The sequence below is a fragment of the Macaca nemestrina genome, chromosome 3, assembly GCF_043159975.1.
Source record: "Macaca nemestrina isolate mMacNem1 chromosome 3, mMacNem.hap1, whole genome shotgun sequence".
Classification (NCBI taxonomy): domain Eukaryota; kingdom Metazoa; phylum Chordata; class Mammalia; order Primates; family Cercopithecidae; genus Macaca; species Macaca nemestrina.
In genome coordinates, this window is record NC_092127.1 from 66,993,541 (window position 1) to 67,020,973 (window position 27,433).

General features: G+C 38.3%; 1 protein-coding gene and 1 long non-coding RNA gene across 2 annotated transcripts in view; one reads left to right on the top strand and one right to left on the bottom strand.

Moving 5' to 3' along the window:
* Nucleotides 1-27,433, bottom strand: part of LOC105486138 (uncharacterized) — a 185,613-nt gene that overhangs the window by 24,188 nt on the left and 133,992 nt on the right. Inside the window, exons 5-11 of the long non-coding RNA XR_011620997.1 lie at nucleotides 16,271-16,468; nucleotides 15,365-15,568; nucleotides 15,116-15,241; nucleotides 11,870-12,118; nucleotides 11,722-11,769; nucleotides 10,968-11,223; nucleotides 7,440-7,552 (exon numbers count right to left, since the gene is read on the bottom strand). This is a non-coding gene — a long non-coding RNA (uncharacterized lncRNA). The remainder of the gene's footprint in view (nucleotides 1-7,439; nucleotides 7,553-10,967; nucleotides 11,224-11,721; nucleotides 11,770-11,869; nucleotides 12,119-15,115; nucleotides 15,242-15,364; nucleotides 15,569-16,270; nucleotides 16,469-27,433) is intronic.
* LOC105486137 (interleukin 21) lies at nucleotides 15,425-26,529 on the top strand. The gene is made up of 5 exons (XM_011748831.3): nucleotides 15,425-15,592; nucleotides 15,700-15,735; nucleotides 20,781-20,936; nucleotides 23,717-23,794; nucleotides 23,885-26,529. The coding sequence occupies exons 1-5, from the start codon at nucleotides 15,425-15,427 to the stop codon at nucleotides 23,933-23,935; spliced, it is 489 nt and encodes a 162-aa protein (XP_011747133.1). The 3' UTR covers nucleotides 23,936-26,529.

Consider the following 27,433-nt stretch of genomic DNA (forward strand, 5'->3'; position numbering starts at 1 on the left):
TGGTGTTGTAGAGATTCTTTGACTAACAAGGATTAAAGGAATTCTCCCCACTCTTGGTCCAAACCACCAAAAGCTGAACAAAACTCACACTGATTTTTGTGAGGCTTCATCTAAGATCAGTTTGTACATACAGGTCTGCCTTTTGTGTACTGCAAAATGGTGCCCAGGTGAGGGTTGGGTAGGGTCTGAAATCTACAGTGCACCCCCCTCACCAAGCCCTGTGTCTTGGCATAGGTTGTCCTCCTCTCAGAGGAAGAGGTACTTTTGAAGATTTTTTTTTTTTTTTTTGCACAGAGAAGGAGCTGTTTTGTTTTTCACATTTCCACAAAAGCACAACATGCACTAGGAAGTCCCTGCCAAAACACTGCAAATTGTGCCCAACAAAACACAGCTAAAAAGTGTCCCAATTTTTCATACACAAAAAAATATGAGAAGTGTCACTAGTTGGTGCTCAGTAAATACTTGTTGAATGAGTGAATTTTAAATGAGCAAAGATGCCCTAATTATACAGACACATAGGGAGCAAAGCACATGGGACACACAAATTCATAGCCAGAACCCAAATCCATGGCACCAAATCATCCATGGGAAATAACTGGTTTCTTGTGCACACTTATCTAATTTGTGCACACTTAAAAAAATAAAAAAATAGTATGTACACTGTTTCCCTATCACCTCATTTCTATAATTTCTATATTAACATACATATTATATTTCTTCTATTTTCTATTTCATGAAATTCAAACTACAAGAAACTTTACAGCTGCATTACTCCCCATCTGAACTTACTCCCCAGTGATACTTTTTCTCTTCTAGAACAAATAAAATCGATTGCCCTTGCTAAGCGTGGTGGCTTGCAATTACCTATTTTAATGCTTCACAAAACCTAGGCAAGCCAATTGCTTCCTCCATTCTCACATCCTTCCCCACTGTAGCCCACACCTCTGCTGACTGCAGTGATCTGAACTGAGTACTCACAAAGGCCACTCTTCTCTCTCTGCCTCTAATAACCCGGTATAACAATTGTGGTGAGTAATTTCCTTACCACTTCTGTTGTTAACAAATGCTAATAATACTGCACAGTACAGATCAAGCCCAGCCACTGAAAAAGAAACTACACAAATTATTTTTTAAAGTTATCATCAAAAGAAATGCTTTTCTGCAGGAAATTTTTTAACTGCTCAAGGCGTTTGCCTAGCCCTGCTTAAGTGACCGCTTCTTTGTTAATTAACAAGTGCATCTGCTTCACGAATGAAAACGGTTCAACTTATCTAAAGTACACTTGCAGGCTTTTTTGGGTGGATGTAACTATAAGGGAGTCATCGTCATCATTTTCTAGAACCAGGGTCACCTATTTTCATGACGCCTGGGTTAATAGGCTCTGGGTGGTCTCCCATTCTGATGCTCACTAAATCTTATTCTATCTGCAGGAATCATGATCGAGCTGGTGATTGGTTTCCTGCTATATCTAACTGTATTTCTTGTACATGCCAATAATCAATTAATTAATCAATCCAATCAATTGTTTATGCACCAAATATTTAGTAAGGACCTTCCCATGCCAGGCATTGTGCCAGGCCATGGAAAGACAGCAGTGATCAAGACTCAGATGAGATCCTTGCATTACACTGTGACAGAAGGCAGTTATCTGAGGTTCTCCTCCCTAAAATAAAGTGAAAAAAATGGCCAAATAACGTAACCCAATATGATCAAGACGAATTCCAGTGCGAAGCCTAATGAAGGAGTGCCAACAGCATGTTATGTAGCTGAGCTCTTGTTCCATAATAAAGTCTCCAATTAATTTTCTCCAATAGATGAATACAAAAATAACTAATGTCAAGATACAATCTCATGCCAGTTAGAATGGCGATCATTAAAAAGTTATGAAACCACAGATGCTGGAGAGGATGTGTAGAAATAGGAAAGCTTTTACACTGTTGGTGGGGGTGTAAATTAGTTCAACCATTGAGGAAGACAGTATGGCAATTCCTCAAGGATCTAGAACCAAAAATATCATTTGACCCAGCAATCTCATTCCTGAATATATACCCAAATGACTATAAATCATTCTACTATAAAGACACATGCATACATATGTTTATTGTGGCACTGTTCACAATAGCAAAGACTTGGAACCAACCCAAATGTCCATCAATGATAGACTGGATAAAGAAAATGTGGCACATATACACCGTGGAATACTATGCAGTCATAAAAAATGATGAGTTCGTGTCCTTTGCAGGGACATGGATGAAGCTGGAAACCATCATTCTCAGCAAACTAACACAAGAACAGAAAACCAAACACCACATGTACTCATTCATAAGTGGGAACTGAACAATGAGAACACATGGACACAGGGAGGGGAACATCACACACCAGGGCGTGTCAGGGGGTGGGGGGTGGGGTAGGGGAGGTATAGCAATCGAAGAAATACCTAATGTAGATGACGGTTTGATGGGTGCAGCAAACCACCATGGCACATGTATACCTATGTAAGAAACCTGCACGTTCTGCACATGTACCCTAGAACTTAAAGTGTAATAAAAATCAAATAAAATAACACAAAAGTAACTAATGTCATGACTTCCATATCTTACTAGTGTTTTACACTAATATGTGTTTTACAAGCCTTTCTCCAAATACATGTAAGTCTAGGTTATTTTTACTGAAGCTTCAGTCATAGTATGATGCTAAGTGCTTGCTCATGGTTTTAATTGCTATGGAGATCTCAAAGACAAAAATCATTTTATGAGCAAAGGCTACCCTTCTATCTCTTGCTCATCGTATAAAAATCATGACATTCACATGGGTCACCAGCAGTAAATGGCTGACGGAAATTATGGAAGGAAAACTCCATGTAACTGAAAAATCATCTCAAATGCATATTGGTCTCATCATGATTTCTGTCATCTTCACACATAAAGGCCAGCATGCTTTCATTTTCTCAAGCATGTGTGTAATTATGGCTTGGCTCATGTCTTCACAGAGTAGTGACCTGATAGCATCTAGAGAAATACCAAACACACACACGCTCAATAAATGTTTTCTGATGATGTAATGCTTCCTATTTATTGTTTTAATGGCAAGTCATTTTATGTTTCAGATTGGCACATTTTTATGGTAAATGCTGAATAATGAATTTAAGAATCCTCAACTTAGAGTTTAAAAAATTCCTTGAAAGCAATTTTGTCACCTTACCTCCTAATTTTCAGAATGCTATTTAATCTGCCAGTGACTAAGCTTGTAGGAAAAACCTTTTTTGTTGTTAGGTAAAGGAAAATGTGGGTGGAGAGAATGAGGTCTGATTTGTATCCACTTCATAATTTGGACTGTCCAAGATAGAGGAAAAAGGAAATCTCAGCCCTCCCCAGGTAGGGATATGAGGTTGCTTAGAATTCCATTTTTGGGGAAGTCCATTACCAAGGTTATGTAAATTCTCAAGTAACAAATTGACTCAGCATGTTCCTAAGCCGCAGACCTCTTAGGTGATGTATTCTATACACACGTCATTTGCCTATTTGCTCTCACTAAGTGACAGGGAAACCATGTATTTTCCCCACCTCATACACACACATAGCGGAAGTACACTAAGCTCCCCTTTGGTCTTGTTCTTATTCACCTTTCTTGCAATTAAGACATTCTGCACCTGACCGTAGCAATTAATTTAAATTATCTTCACCGCTCCCCTCCACCATGTTATTTCAGTGAGCTTAAACAATTCTAGATACTCTTCTTTTGCCAAAAATGCTTTTCTTATCTTTTGTGTAGCTAGGAAAATTCTTTCACATGTTATAAATCTATTTAGAAATCAGCTGGCATTGTCAAAGTTCTAACCACTATATTTCCCAAAGCTTACTTTCTATTTTTGCATGTACATTTAACATCAGTGACAGCAGCAACTACTATCACATTCTTTTTAAAAGTATGATCCACAAGAAATCTTTTTCTCAATTTCTGAAAAAAGGCAGGGAACTAACATTTAATGAGTTCATCCCTGCTATTTGCAAGAAAGTTTTAATGGACTTACATATAACATTTAAAGTCAAAGTTTCTTGCTTTTTCTTTAAAGACTGATAATTTTTACTGGGAATAAAGGAATTAGTCAGAGAGAACAGAGTTTATAGAAAACATACAAATATGGGAGTCTCAGGCTTCCCATTCCCAACAAGGTGCTCTTCATTTTATATAATGCCAGTGATTTTCTGCCACCCTCACCACAGTTCCTGTATTAATCACGTCCATTCCTAACACTAATAGAAATCATCCTAGGTCACTGTATCACCTTGCCAGTAGCAATCTTGGTGTCTTAGCAGTAGCAATCCCATCACCACTTATAAGTATGACCTTGGGCAGGTTTCCTTATCTCTCTGTGTCTCCAGTTTCTCATCTTTAAAGTGGATGACAATAGTAGCTATCTCACAAATGTGAGGCTTAGGTTTATGGTACTTCATTGAATCTACATTGCCATTGATTGTAAGAGGCAGCTTGTTTCAGATATATTAATTTATGAATATAATGTCCACAAATAGATGACATACAGTAATAGCTGAAAAATATCTAAGTACGAAATTAAGAATAGTGCCTGGCACAATAGGATGTGTCCAATAGGTGTCGGCTGAGATTATTAGCAACCCATGGGCAACAGGGTAAAAGTGGGCTTGTCAAGCCTCCTGTGGGCCACGATATGGATTCTTCATCTGAGGAAGAACACCTGGAGCACATCCTTGTTGAGTTTGCCTGGGCAGGTCATGCCACTGTTCTGGGCCTCTGTAAATAGGGGGCTAGATTAGTCGCCTTTAATTTTTTTTTTCCTAGCAGGTAAACATATTTTTCCAAACGAAATCTTACATAGGACCCAAAGTGTAAAACAGACAAAGGATTTGTTCCAGTTAAAGCAGGGCTGGAGGAGCACAAAGCTCTGCCTATCATCTTTCCTCCCCTTTACCTGCAGGGAAACCCCACCAAGAGCCCTTTCAGGGCAGTCATCTCACCTTGTTGTCATAGTAAGATCATGAGTCTCTTAACACACCTACAGGTGTTTGTTAATTAATTACTCCAAACTTTGTCATATTTCACCTTATTTGGCTGAATCATTTAGTATTTAATAAGTGCACTGCACAGACACATTTTCTATTATACTTTTCTTGCTTTCCTCCACATTGGTCTCCAAACTCCTTCCAATCCATCTAACATAACTGAGACCATATTTTCATCTCAGTCGGGTCACCTCATGACCCTTCCCAGATTTAGTGTAATGCTCACAGAAGACACAACATGAAGGGTGTTGAACTTTTATTCCATATAAAGCTTTCTGCTCTCAAGGACTTTTTATTCTAATGTCTTCTTGAAACCCTCCTTGAGCTCCATCTCAGGAAGCCTCCACCCAATAACAGATTCAATTTAACTTTTTTTTTTTTTTTTTTTGAGACAGAGTTTTGCTCTTATTGCCCAGCCTGGAGTGCAATGGCGCAATCTTGGCTCACCACAACCTCCACCTTCTGGGTTCAAGTGATTCTCCTGCCTCAGCCTCCCGAGTAGCTGGGATTACAGGCATGCACCGCCACACTTGGCTAATTTTTTTTATTTTTAGTAGACACGGGGTTTCACCATATTGGTCAGGCTGGTCTCGAACTCCTGACCTCAGGTGATCCGCCCACCTCAGCTTCCCAAAATGCTGGGATTACAGGCATGAGCCACCGCAGCCTGGCCCAATTTAACTATTTTTGTGTATCAATTATGAGCTTATGGGAAACATAACGTTCTTTTCCTGGATTGTTCACATATAGCTTAGCAGATAAATGAAAATAGAATACTCTATTCAGTATCCCACACAAATTGTATAAAGTGCTTCTTCTCTGATGGTGCCTGCTGGATTTGTGTGTATGTGAATAACTCAACTCAGGCTTAGTATGAGTTATGTGCAATGTACAATAGGAGCTAACTGAAGGCAGTTTCCACAGAAGCCCATGGTTGTGGCAACTCAGAGAGCTTTGACACAAAGAACAATTGACAACAGGTAAGAGAATGTTTTCTAAAATAAAATTGCTCTTTAGGGATTCAGAAAGTAAGCAGGATATTCCCAAATCATCTTTCTCCTAGATACTAAGCAGATATTGTCTCTTTATAGTTTTTTCCTGACTTATGTTTCCATAAATTAGAAGAAGTCAAATAGTGTTGTTTTTCTCCAAAGGATCATTGATTCAAGGGAGAAAAAACCCAGAGATCAAATACCAAAAGTCATTTAAAATAGCCTCTTTCTAGTCCTTAGAGAGATTATAGCATTCAATTCATTTTATTTTAAACAACTATTTAGAGGCTAGAAAGCTTTATTTAATAAAACAATTACAATTAAAATATGTTTTAGCTTCATGGTATGCAGATTTGAATAAGAAACAAAGTGGAAGAAAAAAAGTGAAGGAAAGACAAGAGGAGAAGAAATCTCTGGGAGGAATGAGCAACAAAAGAGGAAGGAGGAATAGAGAGATCCAGAGAGGAAGCAGGAGGGAGACAAGGGGAGAGGGAGGCAGACAAGCAGAGCTTTGCCAGGTCTGCGGCGCCCTTGGGTGGTGGCTACTAGCAGTCATCATTCTTAACGATTACTGTTGACCTTCCTCAGCCTCTGTAATTCTGACATTCCTAATGCCTAAATGTAAACATTTCTAAATGTTGACCTGAACACCAGTGCCATTAAAAATAATTCTCTGAACACAGTAGCAATGACCAGGTTCTGAGAGCTGGATAAGTCAAGTCAAGGGCCAGAGAGTCCCTCATCCCTGTCATGTCATTAAAGCTTCTGGTTGATGCAGATACTGATGACAGAACAGCTTTGACTAAATACGTTAATCTGACCTGTGATGACTTAACTGCCGATATCCAAAATCATTGAACCATCTATCTCTTAATTTCATGAAAATTTACTTTTAGTTGATTCTTGTTATAAGCATGTTTCTTTTGTATTCCTGGTTTTCCTTCTTCTTTTGCACTGATTTCCCCCTTGGTGTGTATTTTAAAGTTCTGAGAGCTCAACGGAGCAAAAGATGAGTGTTCTGATGTTCTCATAACAATGAAAAAGCTTGAAAAGCATGGAAAATGAACAATAATTAAGTAAATGTAAGTAAGCCATATTGTTGCCCTTTCTTGTTGTCAAGATAACTGATTTCCTGATGGATTTTGTCTATGCTATTCAAGACCCAAATGACTGCAGAAGTTTATTCATTTCTTTCTCTCTTCTTTTATGTATATAAAACACTGGAAAATTATTATTCGGTCTTACACTGGACCAAGTTGTCACTAGTTAAAGTCAATGAAAGAGAAGCAATTGGATATTCTGGCCCAGATGGGAAGCTGATTATATTATTTAATTAACCCAGAAAAGATATACATTTAAATTCTAGATATTATCAACAATAATTTTGCAGACATACTCTCCTTCTTACCCCAAACCCACATCAGGAACGTCTTCATTAAGGTCCAGTCCCTTTATGGAATCTCATGAACTAACTGCACAGGCTGTTCTGTTTAATCCAACATCAGCAATGGAGGCAGTTCCCTGCTGTAGAGAGAAGTAGTCAGGCTCTGGAGGTAGTTCCTCCAATCACTTCAATGTCTTACTTATCTTCTTTGTGCTTCGGTAGTAAAGAGGCACAATCGTAATACCTATTTCTCATGGTTGTTGCTTTAAATGAGATTATGTCTATAAAGCACTTAGGTATAAAAGTGTTTACTAGAATAATTATCGATATTATCTTTCTGATTGGCCCAAAGTCTTTTTTCAGAAAGAGCCATCCCATTTCCCTTTATTAGCAGCAAGAGTCTCTCAGATATAACTATTTCTCAGTTTAAAGGGTGACTTCAGGGTAGTCTTGGAGCCCATTGGGTAAATCTCACAGAGTCTGTGTTTTCCTGGTCTGCACTTCGTTAATTAGTCATTTATGTTTTTAGAACTACCGTGCACCCTGTATATGGAGAAACCATATTTAAAGAATTGAAGTAAAACAAAACATTCAGCACTGAAACTGTAGAGAGCACATTGACTTCTGATGGCTCAGATGCCGTTTCAGGATTCTGTGGTCCCTTGTCCTCCCCACTACCAAATGTGGTATAAGATTGGATCTCTGTCTATATAAGAAGTATATATTATATCCAATCTTTTTTCTAAAATAATGATGTTCACAGGGCTCATGAATTCATTGCTGCACAGGAAGGATGTTGCCTATACACTGACTAAATCACTTCCAACCATAAATGTATTACTATATTTCAAAGAAGTATGTAGCTAATCTTGTGACAAGTTAAATGCAAATTCATTTAAAAGCACTCCTGAATTAACCATGACTCCTTGGCATTAGAATTCTTCAACAACAAGGAACACTAAATTAATTACTGCCATTTATTGTTTTGTTAGGTGAGACACCCTATCTATTAAACTAGGGTCCATGCCGTAAAACGTAAGATTCTCAGACACAATAAAATGAAAGCTCAAAACCTCAGTAGAGCAAAACATACCATAGAGAAAATAATTTCTACATGTTTAACATATCTTTAATAGAAAAAGAGCCTTTATAAGTAAGTAAGAAACAAATGAATAAATGGGCAAATAATATGAATCAGACTATTGGTGGAAAAATAAACACACTGATGAAAATATACCAGATCTAACTATCGATCAAAGAAAGACAAACCAATGAGAGGATACTATTTTTGCCCCAATCTGTTGGTAGATATTTAAAATATTCATAACATAAAGTATTAATGAGAGTAGGGAAGGAAAAGAAACTCTATGTTGTTGAGAGTGTAAACTGGTATGGCATGTCAGAAGGAAATTTGGCAGTTTCTATAAAATTTTTCAAAGCATGTTTCCACTCAGGAAGTGAAATTCAGGATAGGTATTTTAAAATACAACATTAAAAGAATATATTTCACATATGCTTAGAGATCTAGATGTCTAAGGACGTTCATTGCAGCATTGTTTGCAGTGGATAAAGACTGGAAACAATCTAAATATTTATCAGTAGGGGCATGAATGGATAAAATATGGTACTGCCAAATGGAATATTAATCTAATGAGATATTCCTGTGTGTGAATCTTGTATGGAGTACGGACTGCTGTCCTGACATAGGTTGAGTGAAAAAAAAAAGTTATAGACTGCATACAGTGAGATTAAGTTTTTATGTAAAAATACCACAGTTTTCTATATCTATATGTCTGTGCTATTTATTTCTGTTTCTATCTCCATATATAATTCTATTTCCTTAAGTGTCTATGTGTCCCTATCTATTCCTTTATTGTTCTATGTACATAGGAAAAGAGTCTAGAGTGATACACAGTAACCTCTCTGTGAGGTCCTATGGCTGCCCCCTGGGAAAGCATGGGGAGGAGGCTCCTATTCAGGTGATAAATGAGGGTTCAGCAGATCTCTTGGGAAGAGGACACAGGACACAGTGAAGGTTAATAATTGGACTACTTTATTTTTATGGCTGTGTGTTGGTGGCTGCAGGGCCAAGACAGAGGGTGGTATAGCCACCTGTCACCCTAGGGAAGGAAACAAGGATGGCCCTTGAGTCCAGAGAGAAGAGGATTTCTCTGATCATGTTAGACAGGAGGCTGGAGAGGCTGGTGGAACTTGTCTCACCTTGTGGTATGGAGTTGGAGTGGACTCAGGTTGAAGAGTGCAGATGTTGCAGTTCTTTCTCTCCATCCTCTAGGCCTAGTGGTCATGGAATGAAGGATATCTGATCTCTAGCCTCACTACTGAGTATCCCATGTTGAAACCAAGATCTGAGGAGAGGCCCATGTGGCTGCTGCTGGAACTCCTCCAGACCCAGCATTTCAGAAGCAGGACTGCGCTTCCAAACACTGACTTTGTGTGAATGTTAGCAAAGACACCTGTCCTCAATGAACCCAGTCTTAGAGTATCACAGAGTGACACACCTGAGTCTACTAACAGAATAGAGGTCCCCATTCCCCACAGAAAAGGTGCTGTGGATAAGCAGCATCAGTGAGTGACCCTCTGCTGCGACACACTGACCACCAGACCGTGGGCTGCCAGTGATACCAAAGAGGCCACATCACGAGCTAGAGAACATGGGGCCTGAGAAGGCTCTTGTTTTTGTCTCGTAAGACAACAATGACCAGGATTGACCCTTTGGTCTCCAGAGTCCCTGACCTTCTTAGAATGCACAGTAGTGATCTGGAGTCATGAAATTTGAATATTAGAAGGATTAGAAGGTTAGGTACATAATGGGTTATATATACACACTTACTTTCACATATATTCTAGAAAAGAAATCAAGTCAGTGATATCAATACATGCAGTGAGTTCAAAAGAATGAGAGAAGAGAGAATAGGAGTGTTTAAACTTCCTTAAGGAAGATTTCACAGAGGGGACTTTAGCAAATCCTTGAGGATTTTCCTCGTTCGAAGTTTCTTCCTCAAGTCAAATAAGTGAGAATATTTTCAGCTGTTACCTGAACATTGTTGGAAAGTGCAAAAATTGTCTTGAATTATTTTAGTGACATTTTTCTTCTAGTTTGGCAGAGACTGATATAAAGCCCAGAGACAAGCCACCTGTCTGAATACCTTTAGTATGTATAATAGTAGTGGTACACATGATAATATCACTCTAAACATTGGAGGCCTCTCTTCCCAGTTTGCCATGCAGAATGTCTAATCCTACCCATGAGAGGCCAAAGCCAGTGAAAGCAGAAAAGGAGTATTCACCATGCAGGGATCACAGAAGGAACTACGAGGACCAGGCCAGGGAGTTGGGGACAAATAGTGTTTAGCCCAGTTTTAGACCTGGCACAGCTTTCCCATGCAAAACCATTCCTTTTCAGACTTCCACCCCTTTAGTTCCCTGGCCTCATTACTGCCTTGACCAGGTGTTCTATAAACACAGCCCTTTAAAGAAAATTCTTAAAATATGTCCATGAATCCCCTTGCGTAAATGACTAAAGTTTCATACTTTCACGGTGACGACCTTGGTTATATTCCTGGGAAGTCCACATCTAGTAAAACTCATCACTCTACTCCAAGGTACCAAATAGACATGGCAGCTAAGTAAAAGTGGTTTGTTTGCTATTCAAGTGTGGCTTCCAGCCAAGCTGCTGACTCTTAGCCACTCCGGTATAGACATTCTGGAGCTGCCACACTCACGCCTGATGGGGCTCACATGCTGAAGAAACACAGTTTGCATCACCCTTCACCAAAGTCTCTGGAGGCTGGAAAACAAACAGCAGTTGCATGACATTTCCATTGAGAAGTTGATGAAATTTAAGGTTTTCTTTTGCTCAAAATATAAATACAAAATTTTGCAAGTAATTTCAGGAGGTTAGGGGATATCTGAAACAAATGTATGGAACCTGGGAAATCCACAGATGCCAAGCTAAGCCCCCAGGTGCTAACAGGAAAGGACCAAGGAAGAAATGGACCCCAGGGATTTTAAATACCTCAGATGGGCCATGTGTAGAAATGGCAAATTGTTTTTCATTGTCTCTCTCTCCCTTTTCCCTTTCTCTTCCCTTCCCTTTTTATTCCCCGCCTTAAGAATAAATTCTATATTTTAGTCTTGTTTTCTGCCTGGATATAAGTAGTTGCTGTTGGGGCTTAAGTGTGACACACTGAGACAAAATACAGTGAGTTCTGCCATAATGTGACCCATCTGTTTCTAAAAATCACTGCACTATACAAAATCATAGAATCAAAAACCACATGCTTACAGGAAAATGAGATTAGGAGCACAGCATTCAAAAACTTCATCAGTGACACTAAAAAAGAAGATAGCAACCTAATTTTAAAAGATAGCTGTTTTAGGCATGTTAAATGGTTAAGGTATACATAAATAATAGAATAAACACATTGTTTTACCTAGAAAAAGACTTGAAGCTTGTTCATGGAGGTAGGTGTTGGAAGGGTTACAGTTTGTGAGTTATTGAGACATGGCGAAGGAGAGTTCTCTGGGATGGAAAATTGTGACACCAGATGTAGATGGGTGTGGCTCATTTTACATGCAGTGAACTGAGGATGCTGGTGGCTGTCAGAGGTGTGAGGACATCTTACGTATTCCTACATGGCTCAGTTCAGCTGGATGCAGTTTTCTGCATTCACCTAGCATTTCTTGCCGATGAAATTAAACATAGGGAAACACAAAGTTCTTGTTATACTCAAATTGTTCCTTGATATATTAACCCCATTGGAATAAATCATTATTTTCAACATAAGCCTTATAGCAGCACTGATTGTATCTAGATTATAAAAATAATTATAATTTAAAGAGTAAGCAGCCATTAAAACCCCAATGAAATGATACTGTAAGGGTAGCAATAACGTTAATATTTCTGAGCAATGAATAATTTACTTTGCCTAGTGACTCAAATACTTTTGGGCCTCCTTGCTCCTACCCTAAGGTTCATCTCCACATAGTGATAAATTCAAATGAAATGCAAATTTGGATCCATAACTTTAAACCATGCGGTGAATTCTGAGTGATGTTTTCTCAGGGCTAGGAAGGAGTTGTTACAATACACATCAGACTTCCTGGAACATCCTCATTATACATTTTTATCCCTGATGTCCCATACCATGTGGCAGCTATACTAATCTTACTTCCCTCTCTTGTCTACACTTCTGATACCCTCTACCTGCACCTCCCAAAAGCCCAACAAAATTTCAACCTTTGCTGGATCTTTTCTTAGCACCCTTTCATCTCTCTCCCTCTTTTCCTGCCTTTTTCCCTGAAATTAAAAATTCCGTATCTATGAATGTTACACTCCCACTGCTGCTGTGACAAATTACCGCAAACACTTCAAGGAGATGCACATCTATTCAGGTAAGAACAAAACAGCATAAATTTATTATCTTACATTTCTGAAGGTCAGAAGTAATAACTCAAAATGAGCTTTATGGGACTAAGTTCAAGGTATTTTTGGCTGGGCTGCATTCTTTCTGAAGGCTCCAGGGAAGAATTTGTTTTTTACTTTTCCCAGACTCTAGAAGCCATCTGTATTCCTTGGCTTCTGGCCCCGCATCAGTCCAGCCTCTACTTCTGAAACAACAGTTCCTTCTTTTACTCTGACTCTCCTGCCTTCCTCTGATAAAGGCTCCTGTGATTGCATTGGGCCCACAGGATAATCCAGGATAATCTTACCATGTAAAAAATCTTTAATTTATTCACATCTGCAAAGTCCCCTTTGTCATGTGAGGTAACATTTTCACAGGTTCCAGGGATTACGGCATGGATGTCTTTCGGGCATTGGTAAGCCTATTGCACCAGAGATGATATCCAAAAATGCTTAACAACTGATGTGTCACTTAAGGCAGAAATTCTGACTTTCAGAAAGGCCTCTGGTCATAGTGCTGGGGCAAGACTCTGAGACCCCTGATGTGCTGGTGGATGAATTATGGAGAGGGCTAGGATGTCTCAAGGAGGCACTGGGGTGTCTAACACAGTGGTGAGGCACTCCAGGGCCAGGAGCAATGGTTCTCTCTAGGCAGTACGAAAGATATTTGACTTTTTTTTTTTTTTTAAACCACCAATACAGCCACACACGTGTATTTTGGCTGAACACTGACCTGTCCATTCTCTTCCTTCTTTCATCAGTTTAGCCTCCCTAGGCTTCTTTAAGTTCTCCCCTTCACCCTCATCCATGATCAGCATGCAAACCTCCTGGGATGTTATCATGTGCTGTACTTAGCCCTTTTACTTGAAATGTCTCATTTAAGCCTTATCACAACCCTATGATTAGATTCTGTACTTAGCTTCCTTTTGCAATTACACAATAGGATCATATGTGCTATTAATTGTTAGGACCTGGATTTGAACTCAGGCTTTAGAAATTGACCTCCTAACCACTGTGGTTAGTGTCTTCAAGGAGATGCACATCTGTTTAGGTGGATAAGGAGCGCATGTACAAAGACCATACAGGCAATGTGGAGGCACCAAGGGGCAACCCTTAGTCCACATGCATTCATAGGTTTGCACAGAATCCTGTCATATAGAATTTAACTATTACAGAGAGGAATTCTTGATCATGTTGTATGAACTCTTGTCTACTGTGTAAGGCCAAACCTGTATACTCTTGAATAGATATTCCATAATAAAAAGATTGCAGTCAACTTCAGAGCAAATCAAGTCAAAACTCCAATTTATGGTGGCTACATAACAGTCTAGAATAAAGTATGGTATTCTAAAGTATGGTATTCTAAAGTATGTAATGAAATGAATGAATAAATAAAATCTATAGTCAAGAGTTTTATTTATAAGACCTATGGTCTTATATGGTACATGACTTTCTAGCTAGAATATTATATTCAACTTTCTCAAATGGGTTAAGAGTCTCAGGGACAAGAGAAGCAGAAGAAAGGAGGATGATAAAACCATTTCTGGACTTTGGGTCTTTAATTAATCTCTACCCGGTCACAGATGCAGTTAGAAATGTGTTGCTTACACCCAGAGGAAATAGTATCTAATAGAAATAAGTAATACAACCCTAAGAGAAAACGAATCATTTATGGGTACATTTTATTTTGCTGTTTGGAAATATTTTTTGGTTCACACAAGAATGAGCATTAGCAAGTTTCACTCATTTAATTGATGCATTATACAGAAGAGATGGACATTAGATAGTTTTTTAAATGATGGTAGAGTAAGATCTTGATTGGGAAGGATAGATTTTCCATCGAGTCCCTTAGAATCATTTGTGATATTAATAAATCAGATTGTTAAATAACTTGTCAGAAGCCAAAATAAATGGTTAAAGATGCTTTGGTGAACAGTTGGAAGCAAATTCTATTTTAAACCCTTGAAACTTGGTAAGAACCGAAAATATTCTTGCTAATTTGGAAAATACCTCTTTATTTAAAATTTCCTAAAAGGTAGCCTCTCCTCCTACTTTTATGATGGAATACTGGATGATTTTAGTCAAAAGACAAAGTTATTACCATAAGAAAAAGTCCTGCATGAAAGCACATGTTGCCATTTTACTCATTATCGAAGTGCTCTTATGACTGTCAGAGAGAACAGGTAAGATGCCAGGGGAGGCCGAGAAAAAGAGATCAAAGTGTTTTTGTTTACTTTTTTGAAGTCTTGTAGTACCTACTGTTTATTATACATACTTCTTGATTCATGCTGAAATTGGAATTCACCCATTCTCTCTTTTTCCTGTCAAAGATGCAGATGGGGCACATTTCGTTGACTCCATCAATCCCTGCCCCCACACATTAGCACATGCACACGTATACCTAGCCAGTGGAAAAGAAAAAAGAGTTACTCACATTCATCCATTTTACAAAGATTTCCAGGCTGCAATGGGAGGGCTTTACCTCTCCCTGAAGGATGAATAAATAGGTAGCTTAACTGACAACCTGTTCTCAGTCAAGCTGAAGTGAAAACGAGACCAACGTCTAGCTCTACTGTTGGTACTTATGAGATCCAGTCCTGGCAACATGGAGAGGATAGTCATCTGTCTGATGGTCATCTTCTTGGGGACACTGGTCCACAAATCAAGCTCCCAAGGTCAAGATCGCCACATGATTAGAATGCGTCAACTTATAGATATTGTTGATCAGCTGAAAAATTATGTGAATGACTTGGTAAGACTATACTTGTCACAACAAAATCTAAATCATACTTTTCAATTAATATAAAAGGAGGGTTTGGCTTACAAAAATAACTCAGAACAAATTTTCTTTTGCTCTAGGACCCTGAATTTCTGCCAGCTCCAGAAGATGTAGAGGTAAGACCAATTGAATTTATTTCTGAAAATACATTTGACATAACTTTTAAAATCTAATAAGAAAGGCATTAGCATGATTATATAGGAGTATACTGAATTTTAATGAACTTATTGGTCTAATAATTGATGAAATATTTATTTATATTTTGGTTAAATTCATTGATTTACCAAAAACCAACTTAAAAATGCTATATTATATTCCTCATAAACTATGTTTATCTTCAAGAATCTCTAAGAGTACTCCTAAGTAGTATTGCTGAGACAGAATAACAAAACTAGAAATGAAATCTATACTCTGATCAGTTTCTGAACAATGCACAGCTAGTTACTCTTTAAGAGCCCTAGGGCATGAAAGCTTTTGAGCCCTCTTTGTTATCCTACTTAAGAAACATAGATACATACAATAGGAAGCAGAATTAACCTTTTAATAACAAACTTAAAAATGAAAGAAAGGAAGAATTAGATTACAGGGACAGCATGGAGAAATGGTGGTATGGAAATCAAAGCTGTCCTTTAGAATATAATTCACATATACCTTGGCTTCAGTGAGTCTTGTCTTTGGCCTTCCATGAGGTCTTTTGAAAGAACCATTTTCAACAATTCATCCCATTTCTTAAGCCATTTAAATCCATTGGAGTTCCAGGAAGGAGAGGCTTGGCATGTAGTTCAAGAATGCTGTCCGCTGATCTTTTTCTCTAGCAACTTCTATGATCTGATCTTCTGGTCTGGTACCCTGAGAGTATAAATGCAATTGGGGAAATGTTTTCATTGTCACAGACCTTTAATTGCATAAATTAGAATAACTAAAAGTGCTACCAGTAATTAGGACACTACAAAGGGGGAGACTGAAGAAGATACATTGCAAAGAAAACAATTATCGTAAATGACTATGTGTAAAAGTTTAGAAAGTGAATGAGTCACAACTATTGCTTTTCTCTAAAATTCACTCTCTAGCTCTGAACCCAACCACTCTCATTTACTAGGTCCTTTTCTAATAAGCAGCATCTAAAATGAAAGTAGCACATTCAGCTTATTGGAAAGACTTTTCCAATAACTGAAAATACTTCTTAATCAATGTGCCTAATTATCAAAACATGCATTTCTAGCATCTCATGCACCTTGTTTAACTGTTATGGTTAGAGTCCTTTCCAGAGTTTCCTGGCTGTAGTCTGTAACATGCAAAATAAGAAATAGGAAAGAGATTCCACCTTCTAACCTGAGTTCATCCAATGGGTACTTCCTTTAGATGTGTTTTAATGAAAGATTTTTTTTTATCTTACATCATAATGAGAGGATTTTGTCTCAGTGATACTATATCTATCTGATAATCTGATCAAGCAATGCTGGCTATGATACAAATGAGTAATAGTGTAACTTGGATCTTTAAGCTATACTAGTAGGCAAACTCAGGAAGAAAGAAATCGTTCAAGGTCACATCAGCATTATATCAAGCTAACTTCAAAGCAGGGTCTGTAAGAGATTTTAACACGGTGAAACCCAATCTCTACTAAAAATACAAAAAATTAGCCAGGCGTGGTGGTGGGCGCCTGTAGTCCCAGCTACTGGGGAGGCTGAGGCAGGAGAATGGCGTGAACGTGGGAGGCGGAGCTTGCAGTGAGCCGAGATCGCGCCACTGCACTCCAGCCTGGGCGACAGAGCGAGACTCGGTCTCAAAAAATAAAAAAATTAAAATAAAAAAGAATAATGAAAATAAAACCATCTAATGTTGTATGCATGTAATAATTATCTAACATCTCTAATTGGCCTGGCCAGGCATCTTTCTTTTTCTCTTTTTCTTTATGTCTAATCATATAACCTGTGGCTCTCAACTGGTGGTGATTTCTGTACCCCAGAAAACATTTGGTATTGGCTGGAAAAATTTCTGGTTGTCACACGTGGAGGTAGAAATGGGGGTGCTACTGGCATCTAGAAGGCAGGTACTAAACATTCTAGAATGCACAAAACAGCCCTGACAACAAAGAATTATCTAGCCCCAAATGTCAGTGGCATCACCGTTGAGAAACCCTGATATAAACCTAGTTTGTGTGTAGGACAAAGGTAATCATTTTTTTTTTTTTTTTTAGACGGAGTCTCGCTCCGTTGCCAGGCTGGAGTGCAGTGGCGCTATCTCAGCTCACTGCAACCTCCGCCTCCCAGGTTGAAGCGATTCTCCTACCTCAGCCTCCTGAGTAGCTGGGACTGTAGTCGCACGCCACCATGCCCAGCTAATTTTTGTATTTTTTAATAGAGACAGGGTTTCACCATGTTGGCCAGGATGGTCTCAATTTCTTGACCTCGTGATCCACCTGCCTTGGCCTCCCAAAGTGCTGGGATGACAGGCGTGAGCCACCGTGCCTGGCCAGGACAAAGGTAGCCTTGCCCAATTAGCAAGACTCCTTAGGGGGAATGGCCAGGGCTTTCTTTGCAGAAGAAAAAAAATGTAAAAATAGGCCTCAGCTGGGTGATGTGGCTCCTGCCTATAATCCCAATGCCTGTAATCCCTTTGGGAAGCCAAGGTTGGAGGATTGCTTGAGGTCAAGAGTTTGAGAACAACCTGGGCAAAATAGTGAGACATCCTGTTTCTATAAAAGAAACAAAAAAAAGCCCTAAGGAGGCAAAAAATTTCAAAAATTCAATTGCAAAACAACAAAGGCAAGTGTTACTCCTGGCAAAAGGAGCACTTGACTTGTTCTTCAGCTGAAGAGGAATGGTTTGTGAATTCTTGCTTTTGACTTCACTACCACTCCTTCTAGTCTGCAAAACTAATGTAGGAGCAGAAAACTCCTCATGTTCTCACATGTTAAAGCATGAGGGAAACAAAGCCTTGCCTTTGGAGTCTGTTGTCACCAAGGCATAGCAAAGGAAAGTAATGTTTATGCTTCCAGACGGTGCTAAATATGGACTTGGGCATCCTGTAGACTCCTGAGTGACAGGGCACCTGAGGCTGCCTAAATCAAGGTTAATCTTTTCACTCTCCTCAATACATCCTTAAGGCAGTTTAGTGGAGACAGCTCTCCACTTCTTTTCCTCTTTTGAGGCGGCCTTTGATGTGCATATAAAGCCAATTCCAGCAGTTATTTATCCTGGACCACATATTGTCAGACACAGCTCTGCTGCTTGCAGAGCAAAAGAAAACAACACACCATTGTCTGTTAACACAGGTAAACAAGGAAGGGTGGGAGAGGAAGCACAGCCCCATCAATACGGGCGTCAGTGTCCAGGTGCCATTCAAAGGCTTTCAGAAAAGATTTTCAGTTGTTTTTACAACTGAAATTGTAGTTTTACAATTTCAGTGCTTTGAGTACTGGTACTGACCATTCCTGGCAATATTATCTCAAGGGAGTTCATCTGGCTGGCAGGGCCCCTCTACTTCTTTGGAACCTAATTTTCTTTCAGCATACACATGTAAATGTTAACTCAGCAAAATGAGCCTCTGTGAGAAATGCTGGTTTTTCAGATCATCACGGATGAAGCAGTCAGTATTTTCAGTTTCAGCTGGAAAATTTACCTCTTTAAATATGAATATTATTTTTTCCAGTAAGTTAAGCCGGTTGTGGTCAAAAAGAAGAGAAAAGAAAAAACTTCAACAAACATGAACGTGTGGTTTTCAAGGAAAAAAAAGTGCTATATTGAACATTTATAAATAGTTTCTATTAAATAAGCATTTTGGCAAACATATGGAAAGGACACCACCTTGCCCTTGTGAGAGGCAATCTGCCTTGATATAAGGAAACCAGATAAGCTGCTTCTCAGCTTGTGGCTATATATGCAAAGCAAACCTGACAGGTTTGTGTCTTAGAGATGCATGTTATTAATCAACATTCATATTGGGTAAGCATATGGGTTGGAAAATGCAAAGCAGCCCAGATGCTGTGTTCAGCTGATTGTACATAAGAAGATTCAGGTAATATTGTTACTTATAGGCCTGCCTTTGTAGGGACTGGAAGGGATTGAGGTTTCTGGTTATAAGGTAGTAGCTTCCATATGCATTAGTGAAATGAAAATATAGCAACTTCAGGGGGAAAATAGCATCACATACACACGTTTGCTGAAAGAAAAAAGTAAGTTGGATACAAGTAACCTGGATATAAGCTTTTGGATCAGCATTAACATTTTTCAACAAGTCAGTATATATTTGGTTCTTCCAGTAAATTCCATTTCCTTTCCAGTTTGATTGCTAAGCTTTTGGCTTGTTAGTCATTAGTTATTTTTCCAAGTCAAGAGATAAGTGTTTGATGCTTATTTTATACACTCCTCCATTCTCTGAGACCCTATTCTTACCTTCTAAGAAATTACCTTCCTTCTCATTGGTTGGGCAAGCCTCAAACTGTCCCTCAACTGCTTGATTCAGGCAGAATCCTACCCTAACTGAGCTGGGAGTATGAAAAGGGTTTTAGAAAAGTCATGTGTGATCTATGCAAGCATATTGAGTCTTAGATGTGAAATACGCTATCAGAGGTAGGTACCCATTTCTTTTCCCCAAAGGAGGGGCTTTAATTCATTTTCTTCATCTGTTAACTTCACAAATGTATGTTGACATTAACTGGCAAGACACTATGCCTGGCGCTGTGCAGAATAAAATGCTGCTCAAGACATGTCAGGATAGATACATTACAGAAACCGCAAACAAATGAAAAATATTCTTCATCAGACTATAACATAATTCACCCAAAGCTGCCACTAGTCACAGTGTAAGTTTTAGAGCCTCATAATTCAGCAAATGTGTTCCTAAACCGAACTAACTCTCCCTTACAAAACATAAAGGTCTTGTCCACCACCCAGATGTCAAAATGGTCCTCTGTATAGCATCAGGAATAAAGCATTGTGAAGAAGTGAGGCACCTTTCTCTCTTATCTGTGAGGCAGGGGATTATCCCTTTTTCCCATCCCAAAGATTAAGTAGGAGGTGAAATCATACTTCACTCATCTGTTGAAATGATGTAATGCATGACATTGCAGAAGAGACAGAAATAGAGGATTGGGAAAGCTATCTTTTACTTTCTGAATAATGTTTGTTAACATATATACAAACTGTTTATCTTTCAGACAAACTGTGAGTGGTCAGCTATTTCCTGTTTTCAGAAGGCCCAACTAAAGTCAGCAAATACAGGAAACAATGAAAGGATAATCAATTTATCAATTAAAAAGCTGAAGAGGAAATCACCTTCCACAGGTGCAGAGAGAAGACAGAAACACAGACTAGTAAGACTGTCATTTGTCATCTATCTTATTTGTACTTATAAACTATGTATCTTGCATTGCATAAACACACATGCACACCTGTAGCCAGAGCTGCTGGTGTCTTCCTTACCTATGCCTTATTATACATGGTGCATTTTTTTTTTTTTTTTTTTTTGAGACAGAGTCTCACTCTGTCGCCCAGGCTGGAGTGCAGTGGTGTGATCTCTACTCACCGCAAGCTCCACCTCCTGGTTTCACGCCATTCTCCTCCCACCTCAGCCTCCCAAGTAGCTGGGACTACAGGTGCCCGCCACAACGCCCAGCTAATTTTGTTTTTGTATTTTTAGTAGAGACGGGGTTTCACCGTGTTAGCCAGGATGGTCTCGATCTCCTGACCTCGTGATCTGCCCGCCTCGGCCTCCCAAAGTGCTGGGATTACAGGCATGAGGCACCACGCCCGGCCTATACATGGTGCATTTTAAGAAGTAGGGTCACTCTTTTAAGTCCATAGACTTCAAAGTATTCCAAAACCCAACTATAATTTCCTAGTAGTCCTTGGTAGCTGGAATATGTTAATATAGCTTCTCAAGGCGAGGAAGTCATTAGGCAGAGAATCCAATTGTGATTTTGGAGTTAAGGAATATTTCCTCTCATATGGTCACAGTATTCTTATTAACAGGAGCTAGATCCTAGCTTTCTAACAAGAACAGAGCCTACAAGGGCCTAGGGCAAATCTTAAACTTTGCCTCCTCTCTTAAATCATATTACTATCCTGTACATTAGCAGAGTCAGTATTGAATTGAAATAGGCAGGCCTCATTACTTGGCTGGGGAATTTTAACAGTCCCTAGCTTTTTGGAGCTCTGAGATCCTCTTGTATATGCCAATTCATGAGCAATGCAGATACTCAAGAACATAAGTAATTCAAAGATTAATCAAAGCCAGTGGGAAAACACATAAAATAAATTACTCTCAAAATTTTTTTTTTTTTTTTTTTTTTTTGAGACGGAGTCCCAGTCTTTCGCCCAGGCTGGAATGCAGTGGCAAGGTCTTGGCTCACTGCAGCTTCTGCCTCCCAGTTCAAGCGATTCTCCTGCCTCAGCCTCCCGAGTGGCTGGGACCACAGGTGCACACCACCACGCCTGGCTAATTTTTGTATTTTTAGTAGAAATTTTTCTAAATTTTTAGTCTCTAAATTTCTAAATTTCTAAAAATTTCTAAACTAAAGTTTCATCATGTTGGTCAGGCTGGTCTCAAACTCCTGACCTCAAGTCATCTGCCCACCTCAGCCTCCCAAAGTGCTGGGATTACAGGTGTGAGCCATCGCGCCCGGCCTCAAATTTTTTAAATTAGTTCTTTCTCCTCCAAAAAATTCCACATGTGATTCAAATGAAATCTTAATTACATTATCAAAGTGATTCTGATTTCCTTTGATTGCTTGGCCTGGTGACCATGTGAAAAATGTCCCTCTAAATCTTTCCTCAGAAAGAAAGGAGCTGAACATATTTTTGAAACTCATGAAGTGGTAGCTTTGGAGCTAAACTTAGAACTCTCCAGTTAAGCATGCTCATCTTATAGATGAGGAAAGTGAGATCTACCAAGGAGTTAAGTCACAAGCCCCAAGTTCCATACATAGTGTCAGAATGATAAGAATTAGACTGTATATCTACTACCTTTTAGTGAAATGCTCTCACTACAATATCACACTGGCATTGAGATGCTAACTACCACGCAATGGCTTGGTGTTTGGTATCTAAATAGGAATAAAGACAAACAGCATAAACTAAGAAAGTTTTTTTAAAAATGCAAGTGAGCAATACATATATGAAAAACTGTTCAATCTCCCTAGTAATCACACACACGTGAGTTAAAACAAGGAAATCCTGTTTTTTTTCCAATTAAACATTTTAAACAATACCCTATAATAATAATGCTCCAAGTGAAGAGAGGTAAAACTCTACATCAAAGCCTTAAAATTTTTTTATCCCTTTTATTTAGTAATTCTACTTCTAGGAATATATCAAATAAGTAAAGATATATATGAAAAATTATTTACAGTGATGTTCTTTGGAGTAATGTAGACAAAAGTAAAAAGTTAGATACGGCTGGGTGTGGTGGGTTACACCTGTATTCCCAGCACTTTGGGAGGCTGAGGCAGGTGGATCACCTGAGATCAGGAGTTGAGGCCAGCCTGGCCAACATGGTGAAACCCTGTCTCTACTATTAGCCAGGCATGGTCGTGCGCGCCTGTAATCCCAGCTACTTGGGAGGCTGAGGCAGGATAATTGCTTGAACCCAGGAGGTGGAGGTTGCAGTGAGTGGAGATCACGCCACTGCACTCCAGCCTGGGCAACAGAGCGAGACTGTCCAAAAAAAAAAAAAAAAAAATTTAGATGCCACCTATGGGTCCAAAAATAGTAATAGTTCCATCCTATTTTGGAATACAGAATAACCACTACATGTCATATTTCTGAAGACTATTTAACACTTAGGAAATGCCTGTGATATGTTAAGTGTAAAAAAAAAAAGCAAATCACCAACTGGTATAAATAATGTAAATGCATAATAATAATTAAAAATACCCAAAACACAGAGAGAATATATATTGAAACATTGCAGTGGGATTCCTATCTCTGGGAATGGGATTACAAGGACTTTTTCCATTGTTACTTTCCAGTTTTATGTAATTCTCAAATTTTTTCAGTGAACATAATTTATGTTTTTAATAAAAAAAATTTTTAAGGAACATTTTATTAAGAAAAAAAATTTAAAGAAGACTGTTACTTTTTCATTGATTTCTAGACATGCCCTTCATGTGATTCTTATGAGAAAAAACCACCCAAAGAATTCCTAGAAAGATTCAAATCACTTCTCCAAAAGGTATCTACCTTAAGTTTCATTTGATTTTCAGCTTTATCTTTACCTATCCAGATTTGCCTCTTAGTTACTCATGGTACACTATTTCCACAGATGATTCATCAGCATCTGTCCTCTAGAACACATGGAAGTGAAGATTCCTGAGGATCTAACTTGCAGCTGGACACTATGTTACATACTCTAATATAGTAGTGAAACTCATTTCTTTGTATTCCAAGTGGAGGAGTACAATATATTAGGGATGGGAAAAAAAACTCATAAGTGTGCAAAGTCAGGATTATTTCCCCATAATCACCATACAATAGTCTGATTTCCTATGTTATTGATTTCTATGACTTCTGAAGTTTTTACTTTATTTCACTGCTCAACTTTGACATTTCTTGGTTGAAGGAGAAGGTTAAAATTTTTAACCAAAAATATAGTTTTGACATTTATTGATTTTATATTAACCTTGAGCTTGATTACCACCAGAATGAGGTCTATTATGATCATAACTTAAAACATATATACCTTCATTCCAGCTGAAAATATAGAAGCATAGAAGCAAAACATACAAAAGCAAAGTGAAAAGCTGACATTTTTATTCTTTTAAGGAAATGGAAACTGAATGTTTAAAAACTTATATCTGAATATTTTTTTAAATCTCAGAATGTCTAACATATAAATATGTACTTTATTTATGCACTGGGGGATACCAGGTGGCTATAAAAGTCTTACTTCTTTATTGGGGTTTATAAAAATATTTAAATACTATAGGTATGAATGTATTTATGGAATAGACTCTTAGTCAGTGGCAATAGAGTATTAAGAAGTGGATTTAATATTACCTTCCTCCAGTCCCCAGTCCCCTTATAAGCTAACATTTTAAGCTTATGGAAATGGCAATTTAAACGTATAGAGGGACATATACCAGGTTGTCTTCTGGAACAAACATAGTTTTAAAAGTATTGTAGCTCTCTTCTCAAACAGTTATAATGATCATATTATGAGCGAGCTAATAACACCAAATATTTGTCTCCTTCTTTCTTCCTTCTTTTCTTCCTTCTTTTTAAAATGAATCTTCTGCTTTGACAAAATTTCAAAACATGTTTAACATTTTGGACACTTATAGTTACTATACTTTGGATAAGACAAATTCAATAACCTATATGATTTAAAAATCAGGAGACAAACCAAGAGGCCAGGACTCCTCTCCAAGTTGAAAACAGACTTTCGCATAAGCATTCCAATCTTTCAAACGTGGGTGGTAAAAGTAAGCAACCTACTCTAGCTGCCATTTCATATCAGCTCCAGCACAGCCTGTTTAAACATGAAGTTAAAAACTCTAGAAAAATAAAATGTTCGCTAGAATGGTATAAGCTATTTGAGAATCTCTTATTGTTAAAATAGTTGTGAGTGTGCAAGAGGATGTGGGAAGAGAAATGCTTTATGATCTGAGAAGAAAAATTATGTGCTTAAAACAAATACAGACTTAACCTACAGTTCTAAAAGATATATTAAGAATTATTTAATCAAATCTCAATGAAATGTTTTATCATCAGCAAGTAGACTCAGAAAAAAGAAAAAAAAACATTTTATCAGAAACAAGGTACTCCATTTTAACATTTTAGAATATGTATTACAAAGGAATTATGTGCCTGATGATGATAATATATATCTAAAATGTGCCTCAGTTTCAAATACGCCAGCCTGGGTTGTTGTGATAAAAGGTGGAAACAGACACAAAGATAGTGAGAAAGATGGAATCTGTATTTCTTGTTTCTGAATTTATAGCTATTAACTCCTTTGATATTGTATTTTATATTTAAAATAATGTATTTCTTTTGGCATGTTTATTGTTAAAATTTTCTGTTCCAATTATTTCGATCAGGGTCTCTATCTTAAAAGTAAAAATAATTTAGTGAGGGTTTGGATAACAGCCTTCATTAAACAGAGTTTAAACCCCCAGATAAACTCTGGTGTTTAACCAGAGTTAAACCCACCAGCACTCCAGGAAAGGCAATGCATTGGAATAAACAAGATGAAGCAGTGAGACTTGAACAGCTCCATCTTCACTGTTCTATGTTCAAGACTGCCAGTTCTTAAAAGGAATATAAAGATAACCCATAAATATAACTGTTCACCTATGGACAGTAATACAGGAGACCTGAAATTTTGTTGACTATGAAATTGTGGTCACTGTTTAAACCGTTTAGGTTTCCATTTCCTTATCTGTAGAATAAGAGTGCTGGACTCCATCTCTAACATATATTTTTTCTTTTTTTTAAAAGCTTTAAATGTCTATGAATCTCTAAAGTTCTGGGTATTCTTACAGGAACATCTGATCACACTTCTGAGTAAAATTTTCTACTGAGTCTGATGTTCAATTGCTCAATATTATTTCAATAACATTTGTAGCAACACTCACTGCAGGAGCAAGGGACATGTTCCAAGATAAAAAAGGAAGGAAGGAGGGGAGAGAAGGAAACATTACTATAGGTCATGAGAGTTCAGGGAAAATTAACCATGATCTTTATTATTTTAGTTCAAAGTGTCTTCTTGGGACACTTATATAAAATTGTAGCATTATTATTCTATATTATTGCTCTGTTGTATTTACATATGCATCTGAGAATTTAGCTAATATGAACTATGTAGTTTATAACTTAATAATTATTTATTATATATTTGATTTTAAATGTTCATGTTTATGGCTTCTTATTTAAGACCTGATCATATTAAATACTACCCGCTCAGTACAACCGTCTTTTGTGATTCCCTGGAAACCCTTAATTCAATAGTCCTGACTGAAAAGAAAAGATTATCCTTAGTCTCTGGGAGCATATAGTTTTTACATGTACATGGTAAAGATGATCTTCTCTTCTCACCTGTTCTCAACGAAATGGATCCTGTCTCTGCCTCAAGGATATCACCTCCTTTGCAGCCCTCCCTAATGTATGGCACATTCAGGAGGAGTTAGAGATACTTCCCAATGCCCACTGCCACCACTGCACCTACACTCTTGCACAAAATTCTCTCCTGCATTCAAGTTTATCCTATCTAGCTTTTTCTGTCCTCTTCTTACTAATGATTGTCATTTTTTGGCCACTCCTCCATGTTCATTGGGGACTGAGGATGTTCTTTCTTTCAAATCCAACGTCTGCCATCATCTGGGTGACTTCAGTGCCCACGGGGAAAATTCCACCAGCACTGCAGCATCTCAGAACCTTAGCCTCCTCAGTTCTGAGCACCTGCCTTTTTTAATTCCATCCTGTGGTCTACTGCCATGACTATGTCCCACACTTTATCACCTGGGACCCCTTTCTCTCAGAAATCTATGTAAAGATTTATAGATGTAAATATAAGACCATCAGCTGCTAGTTTTTTAGCTCTCAAACTGCCCTACTTCTACTGTGTCTGTCCTGAGACTCTGAAACTAGGCCTTAACCCCTAGCCATTCTCTCAATTTATTAGTTTTCCTCCCTCCCTCACAGAACCAACGTCCCTGATCGGTCCCTTGAACTACAGGCCAAGCAGCACACACTATCCCCCGCCCTCCTCACTCTTCTTGAGTAGCTGCCTGCAAACATTCTAGCTGGCTATCTTATCCTTGGTGCCCTAATCCAGCGTCAGACATTGGCTCCAGCCCCTCACTTTTGGAGA